At 40.5% G+C, this 14,077-nt stretch overlaps 1 protein-coding gene across 1 annotated transcript in view; it reads right to left on the reverse strand.

Annotated features, from left to right (window-relative positions):
- Positions 1–14,077, reverse strand: part of LOC139730271 (uncharacterized) — an 83,369-nt gene that overhangs the window by 7,750 nt on the left and 61,542 nt on the right. The window contains exons 42-50 of the mRNA XM_071641150.1: positions 13,781–13,903; positions 12,404–12,535; positions 11,632–11,842; positions 10,108–10,307; positions 9,115–9,291; positions 8,038–8,268; positions 7,534–7,704; positions 5,149–5,352; positions 2,048–2,223 (exon numbers count right to left, since the gene is read on the reverse strand). Coding sequence (XP_071497251.1) covers positions 2,048–2,223; positions 5,149–5,352; positions 7,534–7,704; positions 8,038–8,268; positions 9,115–9,291; positions 10,108–10,307; positions 11,632–11,842; positions 12,404–12,535; positions 13,781–13,903 — 1,625 coding nt within the window. The remainder of the gene's footprint in view (positions 1–2,047; positions 2,224–5,148; positions 5,353–7,533; positions 7,705–8,037; positions 8,269–9,114; positions 9,292–10,107; positions 10,308–11,631; positions 11,843–12,403; positions 12,536–13,780; positions 13,904–14,077) is intronic.

The raw sequence follows: 14,077 nt of genomic DNA on the forward strand, positions 1-14,077 counted from the left end.
TTGACATTGTTTCTACGTTGTGTGTGTGTGTGTGTGTGTGTGTGTGTGTGTGTGTATGTATTGTGTATTATATTCGCACGTGTGGACGGTACAACTAGATGATAGATCTACGGTAGATACGCGTACGCACCCCGTACGCGGTTTGCCCTTCGCACTTTTCCAGTCTCAAGCGCAGCTGCAGCCCTACCTGTCGCCGCTCATGCATGTTCTATAGTACGTACAGAGTGTACATATTTGTAGGTAGAAACGATTCTACACAGGCCTGCTAGTACACTACAGGGGCGACCGCATTCAGCGTCGTCTGGTCAGGCTATCTTACATCAGTAGTTTTGCTCGAATCGTGCAGAAAATTTCCCAGGAAAATCCTTTTTTCCGTCCCAGACCAACAAAAGTATCGTGAAAGGTGAGCTGTATGGCTGGGAAATATCGGTACAACGATGCCGAACATAAGAAACTTAGGGCCTACAAAATCTCGAAATCGTGTTGTGACCTACCTGTGCGTGGACAATTTGTGAAGCGATGTTTTTACGTGGACCGGCAGGCTGTGGCCCTCGGTTATAAACCGAGAAAACTCCTGAAACCAGATGCAATCCTGACCATTTGCTCACATGGGTTATAAAACAGAAACACCTCGAGCATCGACTTCGAAGAGAACCGAGGGAAAAAGCGTAGAGAGGTAAGGAAAGTGGCTAGCTATGTTTAATTTACCGTGGGCCTGCAGCCGGGGTTGGACTGCAGTACAGTGCCACTGAGCTAGCTGCTGCCAGTGCCGACTGGACATGCACGGCAAAGTGGAGCGAAATCATATCCCTACGACCCCCTGTGTTTACCCTTCCCGGCTCACGTCATATTTTTTTTTTCGAGGAAAGGCGATTATCTGACTACTTACAGAAATATTGAAATACAAACAATATTTTCTCTGAAGAATTCGACTCTCTCATGCACAGGTTATCTCCGGTTTGAATGCCAAAATCGACTGGACGGAGTCGAGTGTACTGTGTATGTATACATTGGTATGGTAAGGATTTGCGCGCGAGAGTGGTTTCTACGCTAAGAAGTATGCAACACGGACGGAAGCTAGAAAACGACCGTGCCTATTTGATGTCAAGTTCATGGTATATTTGGTTTAAAAATACATATAAATTTATGTTTACAATATTAATTTTTCGTAAATTATATATATCTAAGCTTGAAATATTTTGTTTGAAATTATAAAACCACAAACTTTCACATTATATGATAAAATTGCAACTAATCATTTGAACACTTAAATTGGTTTTTAGAGGCACGGCTGTCAACTTGGTGAGTAGGGCATGCACTACGTAGCATCTTTTTGCCGGCTCTTTCACGATCGCTTGCAGGAATTATTTTTCAAAAATCGCGTACGGAGACAATTTTTGATGTCCAAGCGTATAAATTGGTGAAAGTTTATATTTTTTACTCTTCTTAATTATCAGTACAGTGAAAATCTCAGGACTGCTTCCCTTTAAATGAAATTAAGCAGCCTGAACAGGTTTGGCTTATGCAGAATTCAATATGCACACGAGGTACAACAATCAAAGGTAAAAAGTGGGTTGACCTTCATACGTGTTCTTCACTATCCATCAAAAACCTTTAGATATCAACTTAAGCATGAAGACACTCCATACATACGGCAATAATTACTATGATTTCAACTATATTCTATAAGGCTGTGAAGCCTACGTTGGTATAGAGTGCTCAATGTCAAGATGGCAAAGATTAGAATAGCAATAACGTTCACACAGGATGGTACATTGTAATTAGAGGTTCATCAGTGCTTTAAGTACAACTCTGAGTTTCGTGCGACCTGCATCAGGTGCTCTCATCTGGTCATTCGCACCGCATGCGTGTCCCGTTAAACTCATGAGTAGTACTTTTCACTTAACATTGTTTTGTGGTCATAATCAGATAAGTGCATGATCCTTTACTCACGCCCTTAAATGTGCTTCATTGAGTATTATCAGGCAAAACTATGTATGAAACAAAAAACAATAAGACACAAAGGCAAGCAGACACCCAAGCCCACCTGGACGGCAAGAATGCGACAAGTCCGGTCAGCTATGCACTCAATCTCATCTGACGTCTCAGTCAGGAGGTTGTTAGCTGCATTCCGTAGGTAGTCCCTGTCTGCTCTTGATTGACAGATGGCGCCAGGGTATGCCACCGACACAATTCCTGTGGCACCTTGGTTGTGCATCAGCTCTACAAAATGGAAAAAAACTTTTCGTTACTCCTTGTGTACCTCATGTGAACATATTCATTCATGAGTTCACAATTAACCAATGAGCTACTTTTGAAAAGCTATTAAATTACTGTTTTTATGCAACATTAAGGCTCTATTAAAGATAAGGAGCTACAAGTGATTTTAAGACTTATATTCTATGTCAAAACATCACAGGCTCTTTAAGCACTCTTTTCAAGTCTAAAATAATAACTCAGACGAAAGAAGAAAGTATGGACTTTACCTCTTGTATGTAAGAAACAGAAGTTATGTCTTTCCTATGAAAAGAAATCACATTCTTCCTTGGGGGGGTTGTTACTGTGAGTACATGGTGCCATGATTCTTTGTGAATTGTACAGACTGATCCTAGATGTAGGACAAGGCAAGTGCCAAATTGTGTCTCGCCCATTCGCGTACAAGGAATTAATATTTTTTATAACTCCAAGAAGTTAATTGACCTGCTTATGACCTTTGACCTTGTGGTGACCTTCAACACCCCAAGGGACATTCACCATCCAAGTTTGGTCACAAACGGACAAAGGGATCAAAAGGAATGAGCCATAATCGAAACGCGCCATAAAAACTTAACATTGGGCCCTAAAACTTTGTTGACCCCTTTCTGTGACCTTTGACCTTGTGATGACCTTTAACTCCCCAAGGGACATCTACCGTCCAAGTTTGGTCACAAACGGACATAGGGATCAAAAGTTATGAGCCACAATCAAAACGCACCCTAAAAACATAACATTGGGCCCTAAAAGTTTGTTGACCCCTGTCTGTGACCTTTGACCTTGTGACGACCTTCACCTCCCCAAGGGACATCTTCCGTCCAAGTTTGGTCACAAACGGACAAAGGGATCAAAAGTTATGAGCCATAAACGAAAGGCGCCCTAAAAACTTAAAGATAATAAAAAGTTTTGGTACCTCAAAAGTTTCCTTGAATTTTCCTGTCTTAGTTTGTGTTTCAGGTTAAAGTACCTTTCATATATAACTAACACTGTGAGACTTACTCGCCCCAAAGTGCTCTCATGTCTTAGTAATCATGCAATTAACTGCGACCAGCAGCCCCATACGCATAGCGACCAGCAGTCCCATACGCATAGCGTAATCGGGCTTCGCATTGTAGCATTCAGGATCATGACAGATTTAGTATCGCAGGATAAATGTCAACTTAAAATCCCAAAAATTCTTCAATTTGAAGACTTACCAATTAAGGTGAAATATTGAAAACAGGCTTCGGGCAATGTTTGGTTCGGCCTATAGTCCCTTTCTGTTCGAATTGATGACTGAATGTGACTCGGTCAAGAGGACCTTGGGAGAGCTACCATACACTGAATACTACAGCCAGTGCATGCGAACACATCACATGCGCACAAATTTCAAATCCATCAACGGATAAGATGTTTGTGTGCGCATGCGCTGGCCGTAGTAGTCAGTGTAGTAGCTCTCCCAAGGTTCTCTCGACCGAGTCACATTCAGTCATCAATTTGAAAAGAAAGGACTATTGGCAGCACCAAACGTTGTTCGAAGCCTGTTTTCAATACTTCAACTTAATTGGTATTAGTCTTCAAATCCAAGAAATTTTTGGATTTTAAGTTGCCATTTACTCGCGATACTAATTCTGTCATGATCCTGAATGCTACAATGCGAAGCCCCATTACGCTATGCGTATGGGGATGCTGGTCGCAGTTAGCTATGCGTACAATGGGCTGCACGCTGCTGGTCGCAGTCAGTGGTTTCGTACAATATTTATCGACGCCGTACGGCGACGGCTCTGGTACGAAACCATTATTGCATGATTACTAAGACATGAGAGCACTTTGGGGCGAGTAATTCTCACAGACAACGTACTTTAACGTGAAACACAAACCAAGACAAGGAAATTCAGGGAAACTTTTGAGGTACCAAAACTTTTTATTATCTTTAACATTGGGTCCTAAAAGTTCGTTGACCCCTGTCTGTGACCTTTGACCTTGTGGTAACCTTCAACTTCCCAAGAGACATCTACCATCACCCAAGTTTGATTGCCATTGTAGCAATATGTGTTGAGTTACGTGTGATAAGAGAGTCTTGCAAGTAAACTTTAACGTATGGCCTCAAATGACCTTTGACCTTTATGATCATGTGACCTCTTATGGCACTATAACATGAAGGTACCCCCAGTGCATCCATCACCCAAGTTTGATTGCCATTGTAGCAACATATGAGTCGAGTTACGTGTGATAAGAGAGTCTTGCAAGTAAACTTTAACGTATGACCTAAAATGACCTTTGACCTTATCCTGTGACCTCCAACGGCACCATAACATGAAGGAACCCCCAGTGCATCTATGACCCAAGTTAGGTTGTAATCCAAGCAACTTATGTGAAGTTATTTGTCAAAAGAGAGTCTTGCAGGTAAACTTTAACATAGAAAAGAGAGTCTTGCACATACTCTTTAATATGACCTCAAATGACCTTTGACATCATCACATGACCTCCGACAGCAACACCATAACATAAAGATACCCCTAGCGCTTCTATCACCCAAGTGTGGCTGCCATTGCTGTAACAGTTGCCAAGTTATGCATCATAAGAGAGTCTTGCAGGTAAACTTTAACATTTGTGACGGACGACGGACGGACGACGGACGGACGACATTTGGATCCCTTAGTCTCGCCTTCACCTCCGGTGGGCGAGACAAAAAGGACAAGGAGCTGCTTTGATACAGAATGCTCATGATGACAATAGATATAATTTGTACATTAGTGTACAATTTCATGCTCTGAAAAATGTCAAATAGAAGTGTAATTTCATCATTAACCATTAGTTTCCAAGAGCTTTGTGTGATAGAAATTGATATAAGTGTATCTGTACACATATTTTCTGCAACATATTCTCACAAAGTCAAGAGTCTGTTCTCCCTACCGGTGCATGAGGGCAGTCTTGCAAATGGATTATCCTTGGTCTGGTGGCTCCACCGGTAATTCGAGTCCTTCCCACATGTGTAGCTCTCCTGGATGCGCTCCGCAAAGCCGTAGCCACGGCGACAGCTGATGGAGCAGGTCTTCGTGTCCTCCACATCGCGGCACCGGAGGTAACCCCTCAAGGGTCTCCTCAGCCGTAGACAGCCTGAGAGCGCAGTGTGGGAGATATCATGGACAGCGTGATGATGTGGGTTAACAGGAATAATCAAAGACCACAAGAATGGATAATATATACCACACGCTTAAAATGGCTTAACCCTAACTAGGCCGGGGGGGGGGGGGGGGGGGGGGGGGGGAAGGGGGGCCTCCGAGGCCCCCCTCGACGTTTCGCGCTATGTATCGCTATCGCGAGAAGCTATCACCGCGAAGTTTCATGACTTTTTTTCTTTTGAGTCTCCCGCATCTTTTGACACCAAATTTGCGATGCCCGGGTGCGCGGTTCCGAAGTTGCGCATAAATATGCACGAGCATGTCAGACCAAAAATTGCTCAAAAACGTGAATTGGTGTACAATTTCAATGCAAACTGTGTTTACAGACAAATTTCATAAACGCATGGTTATTTTGGGGTTTTATTGATTGAAATCAATGAATAACATATTTTCTTGTTCGGAACGATGTCGCGAACAAATTTCATTGAAAAAGCAATGAAAAACATAAAGTCGAAAAAACAAAGAAATACATAAGAAATTCAAAAAACAATAAAATACTTAGGAAATTTTTTCTGATTGCGCAATTTTTTTCTCTTACATTTGCTAAGGACACTAAAAAGAATATTTACACAAAAAATGTGCCTGTTTTGAGCTTCATTTAGTGATTTATACCGAATTGTCTGATTTCATGCATCATTATGCATAAATTAGCATAATATGTGACACTGCACCTCAAAACAAACAAAAAGTCGCCAGACATGAATTTTTAGTTAAGATCATATTCTGAAAGACCAGACTTTAAGCTTTAAAATGATGTATAACTCAAATCAAATGGACTCTCCTAACCTATCTAAATATTGGAAAGAAAGCACAAACTCAGGAAAAGTGTGAACTGAGAAAAGAGGCTCTGAAGTACAGTGTCTATACAAGCGCTTAATCTTTACCAAACCGTGCTGGCTGTGCGATGAATGGGACAAAAAACAGGAGGTAAACCACCAGAGTGACAAAAATGAAGGGATTATTTGATCAAACTGAAATTTAGCATGCCTCATTAACACATTCTGTCCATAATCAATGCCAATTTTCAAAGCAGTAGCACTATCCTTTCAAAAGTTATTAGAGTTGAAAGTGAAGAGTGTGGACAAAGTTTTTCAGAAATGAAAAAGGGATTCTAAAGAAACACCTTATCACACTATTCTACAAAAGATGCTCGAGATAAACTGCTAAAAAACACACTTTCCTGCCCGTTTTATTATACCAAATTTTAGCATAATGTAAAAGAAGACCCGCTCTTTCAGAAAATAAGAAAAAGTCAAGTTCGGCTAGGTTGACCCATTTCATTTATTTTCAGTCCTCACGCAAAATCAGTGTGTGCGACTTTATGTTCGTTTTGAGGTGCACGGTCACATATAGTGTAAATGATAATTTTTGAAAAAATTAACTTCATGGTACTTTAGATTACATCATAGGCAATGTGTGTGCCAATTTTCGTCGCGATAGCGCGGTTGACGTCCGAGATCTGGAGGGGGGCCTGGGAGGCCCCCCGGCTCTATCATCTACCTAAATAGCCCGGCCTACATGTAGTTAGGGTTAACACAATATGGAGGCCCTAAGCAAGAACACAAACAAAAGAAAAGAACAAATTGAACTTTGCATTATACTGGTAAAAAAAAGGAGAAAGTATAGACACACTTACCAATGAAATGCTTGGCACAGGAAGTGTTTTTTTCTTTTTCTGTTTATTAACCCATTGAAGACGAGTCCCAAGTATACTCGGGCTAGTGTCTATGGGAAATGCATATTGTAGCATAATATTTTGTTTACCATTTTTTACTACAAGACCCCAATATTTCCATCGACTCGGCAAAAGTCGGGCTCAGTTCCAATCTGCAACTAATTATTGAATGCTATACAGTTGTATTTTAAACAATAATGACACAATCAAAGTATAACGAATTCGCTCATGAACCCTTAGAAACATTTGTATATTCAAATACTACTTATTGTATTGCTTATAATGTGATAGTTTTTGAAGCAAATGAGTTACTGTATCCCTTCTTTGATATACTACAAGCCCTACAAAATGAAATGAATCATTCCATGCTGTTACAGTGTGCGCATGATCTGCTCTGAAGTAGGACTTCTCCACTGAGAAAAATAGGGGTGTTTGAATTACCTGGGCAGGGAACGTCATTGCATGTTCTCTCTTGCTGCTCCTTCCCTGTGCAGTTGAGGCCCCCACCCTGGGGGACCGGGTCAGTGCAGGTCCTTGTGCGAGACTGGACACCTCCAGCACAGGTCAAGCTGCACTCACTCCATAATGACCAGTTTGACCATCCGCCATCCACTGAATGGACAAGACGTACACAAACAGACGAGGCTTGAAAACAACAATAAAGATCTTTGCTTCATATTACTCTTGACACACACACAAACAAACAAAATACTTAGTGAGAGGGAGTGTAACAAAGCTTACATGCCAACTTACGCCAAACATTTCCCCCAGGGATTCTGCCCCCTGAACCCCTGCCGACCAACACAGTCACTTGCCCAACCAGAAAAGAAAGATATATTGGTCACATTCTCCTGCAATAACATCTGAATGTAAACACTCAGCAATCTTACCAATACTGCATTATACGTAAATATGCATTTAACATATTTTTTTAAGTTAGCATACCTTTCTCAACTTCACAGAAATCTCCTGAAAATCCATTAGGACAATGGCAAAGAGCTGTAGCCTCTTTGGTTTCACATGTCCCTCCATTCCTACAAAACTCTGGACTGCACAGGTCTTGGGCCTGTTCACACTGGGTGCCCGTGTAGCCCTCTTCACACTCGCAGTGATAGGAGCCTAGTTTATCCTGGCAGGAGCCACGCTGACAAGGGTCTGAAAGGCACTCGTTAACGTCTGCAAGAGAAACACACAGACAGAATAGAAAAGGATAGGATGTCTATGTGTGTGTCATTTTCTGTGAATAATGTCATATCTTACAAGGGAAATGTTTAAGTGCATGCCTTATTTATTATCGATGTTATTTTCCTGACTGGAAATATGAATGCCAGTGCACACTTTCTATTTGCATTCATTTTTTTTTTCACCTTCCCAGGCAGTCAAATATACAGTTGTACATGTACCTGATTCATGGTCCTGAACTTCTGACTTTGTGGACTTACATAATCAATTTTTTTTTCATAAATGTAAATCTATAAATCTAACTTTTTCATAAACATAATTTATGTTAGGTTCGAGTGTGTGCGTGTGTGTCACACAAATAGACACTGCTATAGCTTCTGACCATTCGAGCACTGAGAATTAAGGCTTTCTGGGACGAACACTGTACTTTTAGGGCTTTCTACAGCTCAATTGGTAGAGCATTGGGTTAGCATCAAGAGGTCTCGGGCTTGAATCCAGATGGAATCCTATTTTCTTTGCTCTATTTTCCACTACACATAAATCTAGATACATGAAGTTTGTCTAAAAACTGGAACTGGCAGGATGATGCTCAAACTTTACGGAAACAAGAAGATGCATGTCTAAAGTACAAATGAAATGTTAATAATGATTTGCAAGTTACACCTCACAGAGCAATCTCTTGAAAAAAAAAAACAACACTTGGAGTGTAATGTTTTGTAAGACCTGTTACAAAATGCTCTGGCAGATGCATAAAGTGCACACACAGAAGTTGTGCACTACTGGCAAATACAACTGTTTGTATCATTCAAGTCATGAACTTCAAATGTGCTTCACGCTTACCATCACATTGCGAAGGTGATTCTAGCTGATTGGACGAGACATTGACATGTGATGGCATGTCTGTCCATGACACTATGTCACCAAAGAGGGCGGGCTGACATGACGACGCAAGGCTCTGCTGTACAGCATCCGACAATTCTGAACTCCACACATTGTAGGCACTGATGGCAACATAATCTGTGGGACAATATAGAATGAATAACATGTGAACTCTTTCTACAGCTTATCCTTTTATTTTCACGTCACAATATCAATGACATCCCCTGGTATTGTCCAATATGAAGGAACAGCATTTCCACAGGCACAGATCAGAATTGTAGCTATTGCAACAGGAAAGTTGATGTTAAAAAAAGAACACACTTCATTATCTCTGTAACACAAACATAAGAGACTCATTGTATGGTAAAATAACAATTGAAGTTGGACTGAGGTAGAAAAAAAAAATAGAGATCCTATTGCTATTCTATTTCACAAGAATTAAAGTTAATCTTAACCCATTGAGGACGGGTTGATTTTGCTATAACACGCATTTCCCATAGACATTTGCTCGAGTGTACTCAGGACTTGTTCTCAACGGGTTAAAAGTTCATGAGATTTAAACTTGAAATTATGTTATGCCATTTGTTTCCCAGTTCAGTTTCATTTAATGTCTTTAACCCATTGAGGAGGGGTCCCGAGTATACTCGGGTAAGCATCTATGGGAAATGCGTGTTGTAGCAAAATCAAACTGTCTTCAATGGGTTAAAATCCTCTTCAAATTGTTATCACACTTTAACATAAAAGTTAATTTGTCACTTCAACTTTGTATATGAATGGCTGTGTGTAAAAATCTACAATATTTGGAAGTTCATAGGATATCATTAACGACACACACAGCAAACCATAATTTTAAGCTGATCTTAACTTTTAAGATTGACTTCCAACACCCACGGGTCACCGATATAATGTAAATGGCAGAAATGCCAGTTGTGACAAAACAAATTGTGTCTCCACCTGTGTTACCCATCATGTCTGCCCCGAACCAGATCCTGCCTCCAGAGGGGGCATGTCCAGCTGCCATGGTAACGTTGCCTGATAGAGGCTCCTCTCTGTCCACTGACAGAGTCCAGGAACTGGTCGGTGTGAACGTCCACATAACATGGATGTGATGCCACCTATTGTCGCAGAGCGAAGTTCCAACGTTGTATGTAACACTGGCAAGAAGAATGGGAAGATACATGTATCATTTCCCTATTAAGGCTTGAAACTTTTGGCCTCAGGTGAGTAGGCAACAGAAAAAAAAAAATCATACATAGAAGGTCACATCCACAATATTTGAATACTTATAAGTTATTCCAGGAGTTCCAGTATTCTTTGCTAGAAAAATGAAGGTTGAATGGCTGTAGGGATATTTTCCCATTTGATTTTTCGTGAAGGGTGATATGATGAAGCAAAAAATTCAACTGAAGATCCAATGTAACCCAGAGTAAATTGATGTTAGACAGAAATCGAATACATTCATGGATAACTCTCAGTATAATGCATCCACAATCATTTCACAGACAGTGACAGGGCATATCAGTTTCATACTCCCCACTTCTGAATCAAAGTGATGTCAGATCTTTTGTACAGGAATGAGGTTGAACATTTTATTGAAAGATTAATTGAGAGACAGTTGTTAACTACACGGATATAAAATGCGATCACATTGGCTATCCTATCGTGGCCAAGTGACAATGACCCTTTCTAATTCAGTCATGGCAAATAGAAATTACTATCAGCAAATGTTAACATCCGTGTACCTTGTGCCATAGGGTATGAAGGAGACCTATAAAATACATCAGATAAGTTGAACATTCATTACCTCCGCCAAGAGTATGTTTTCATTACCATTGGTTTGTCTGCGCGCAAAATAACTCAAAAAGTTGTTAACGGATTTGGATGAAACTTGCAGGAAAGGTTGAGAATAACACAAGGAACAAAGGATTAAATTTCGGTAGTGATCCATGAATTTTTGTGGATTTTATGAAGGATTTTCAATATTTTGCCAGGTAGGGTCAATGAACTTGGGAGTTCAAGCTGCACATTTTTGAGGTTTTCATTTGCGCACTAAAGTGCGTACTATAGTTTCTGCAAGGGCGAGGCGTGCCACACAGCCGAGGGTTGATGACATAACAAAGGCTTTTATATTGGGAAAGTTGGTTATTTTCATGTATGAGTGGAAATCACTGATCTCTATGGAACAGCAAGATCAGTGATTAGTAACACCTTTTTTGCGGAGGTCTTCACTCTCAGAGTGCTTTTCTAGTTCCTAAATGGCAAACAACATCTTGCTCATAGTAATGGGGTAGTTCCAAGGTTGATAATGTCTAAAACATATGGCTCATATCATATGAACCTGCTACCTTAAAATTATGTATCATTCGAAGGTTTATAGGAGTATAGCCTCAATACATTAAAAAAGACAAACATCAAATGTTTTGCAGCACTGCATCTTTCTTCACTTTCAACAACAACAAAAAATGCAAATAAAATTACCTTCCACTAGTAATTTTTAGATTGCAGAGGTTATACAAGGAATATTCCTCATCCTGGAAGTTGTAACTGAAGAGACGGAAGTCTGGAGTTGCTCTAAGGCCTCTCAGCCAAGTTGACAATGTCAGTCTGCTCAGACCGTCTGGTTCGTTGATAGTCAGATTTACTATCTTGGATTGGCCAATGAACACCAGATCAAAATCAGTTGGAAGAGCTGGAAAAATAAGGAGAAAATGAAATTTCATGCAGTCCAGGTCAAATACCTTCCATGATGCAACGCAATACATACTTGATAATACAGGTTGGTCTAATTGATTATGTTTAGGTTGTCTCAAATACAACAGAAGTATGCATTTCCTAAAACAGATTGTCTCGTATTCATACTTACTTCCCTGTCTCATATGGCTTTTTTAACCCGTTGAGGACGAGTCCCGAGTATACTCGAGCAGGTGTCTATAGGAATTGCATGTTGCAGCAAAAGCAAACCGTCCTCAACGGGTTTACAGTCTCAAAATTCTAAGATTGCTTTATCACCATGTAATGATATATACATTGTATTGTGCTCTTTGATTGATTGAACTATTTATCATCCAGTATCCATCTTTAGTAGTAACATTATTACATGTACCTGTACAGACCTAAAAAAAAACAACTGGACTGTTATGATACAGAAAGAAAGAAAGGAAGGAAGGAAGATAGATAGACAGAGAGAGAGAAAACAAAAAAGAGATAGACCTTTTCTGTATAAAATCAGAGCAAATGCAACCATACGTACCAGTTTCACACTGTCGGCCCGTGTAGCCAGGAGCACACTGACATACAAACTGCAGGAATCCTTCCACACAGGTGCCTCCATTAAGACAGGGGTCACTTTCACACTCCATGCTCTCCTCAGCACAGGTGATCCCTCTATGAACATACATGTACAACAAACAAGGAACAATGGCATCAATAGCTTTCAGATCAGCCTCTACGCTGCTTTCAGAATCATGTATAGTCTGCACTGGGTTTAGTTTATAAGTGTGATATCATACAAATAGTGAATGGTCACGAGTGCAATGGTACAATTAAGATTTCGCACGAGGTGAAAGATAGAGGCCCTCTATTCAAAGAGGCGAAGCCAAGTTGAATAGTGCACCTCATCTTTCACCAAGTGCGAAATCTTGTTCCATCGGACAAGTAAAGACCATATACTATTTGTTTTATACAACACCTCAAACGTCAACAGATATGGTCCACTCAGATTCTTGAATTTAGCACAGAAATGGCAACCATTTTCCGTGAAAGACGAATGAGTAGCCGCACAGACTGCACACTCATAGTCACTGTGTATGTGTACAGATGTACGTACCCGAAGCCGATCGGTTGAAGTTGTTAACAAAAATGAGTGACAAAAGTACGCCCTTGTAAGCACACTTATAATTGTTGAGCACGCGCAGCAAATGTTTGTTTATTGTGACATCAGAGCCGTGCAATGGAACAAAAACTCTGAGTCAATCGTGAGTTTAACAAGGGAGTCAACAGAAATGGGTGACGTCAGCCATGCGCTATCCATTTTTGCTCAAACAAAATTGCATGGCTGACAGCCACAGCGTGCCATGGAACTTTTAACTCAATGTCACGTGATGGGCAATCGACCAATCGGATAGCTACATTCTATGGTAGTTGTAATGTGCTCTGACTGTAGTAGTCTGCTCTCCCTGCATTGCAGATGCAGTGTGAAAAAAACCTCTCTGTGACTCAGATGGATGTCATTGCTTGATAGGCATCATCTCTTTTAACAGCTTGAAACATGAAAGCTCAGACTTGGCTTTAATAGTTTATACACAGTAAATGTCAAAATTGAATTTTCATTGTTTCTAGTTTGTTTGTCCTGTACTGCAGTTGCAGCATGAAAAGAAACTTCTCTGTGGCTCTCACAGACATCATTCAGAACTGTGTCAGGTGAGAGTCCATTCACAGTCAGAACTTGATTTTCTTCCAGTAGCTGACCCTCTCTGATAAAGGATTGCAAAATCAATTATAAAACTGGTACTGAATGAGATCAAAGTATCACTTTAACCGTTGAAGACGAGTCCCGAGTATACTCGGGCAGGTGTCTATGGGAAATGCATGTGGTAGCAATATTAGCCAGTCCTCGACAGGTTTAATTACCTGAAGCCATCAGCACACTGGCACAGGAAGCCAGCGACCATGTCTTCGCAGATGCCCAGGTTTTCACAAGGACTGGAGGCACACTCATCAATGTCTGTCTCACATCGTTCCCCAGTGTAACCTGATGATGATAATGAGATATTGAGAGCATAAAAAGCTGTAATTTTGGAGCATAATACACATTTGAATGTAATCAATGGATACAAAATGTAAAACACTCAAGGCAAAAATCATGAAAAAACCAACAACAAAGAGATAATGTATGTAAAATGACACTTGAATCCAGTCATAGGAT

This window comes from Diadema antillarum, unplaced genomic scaffold (assembly GCF_040938485.1).
Source record: "Diadema antillarum isolate AM-2024a unplaced genomic scaffold, OU_Dant_1.0 seq00000300_RagTag, whole genome shotgun sequence".
NCBI classification, from domain to species: Eukaryota; Metazoa; Echinodermata; class Echinoidea; order Diadematoida; family Diadematidae; genus Diadema; species Diadema antillarum.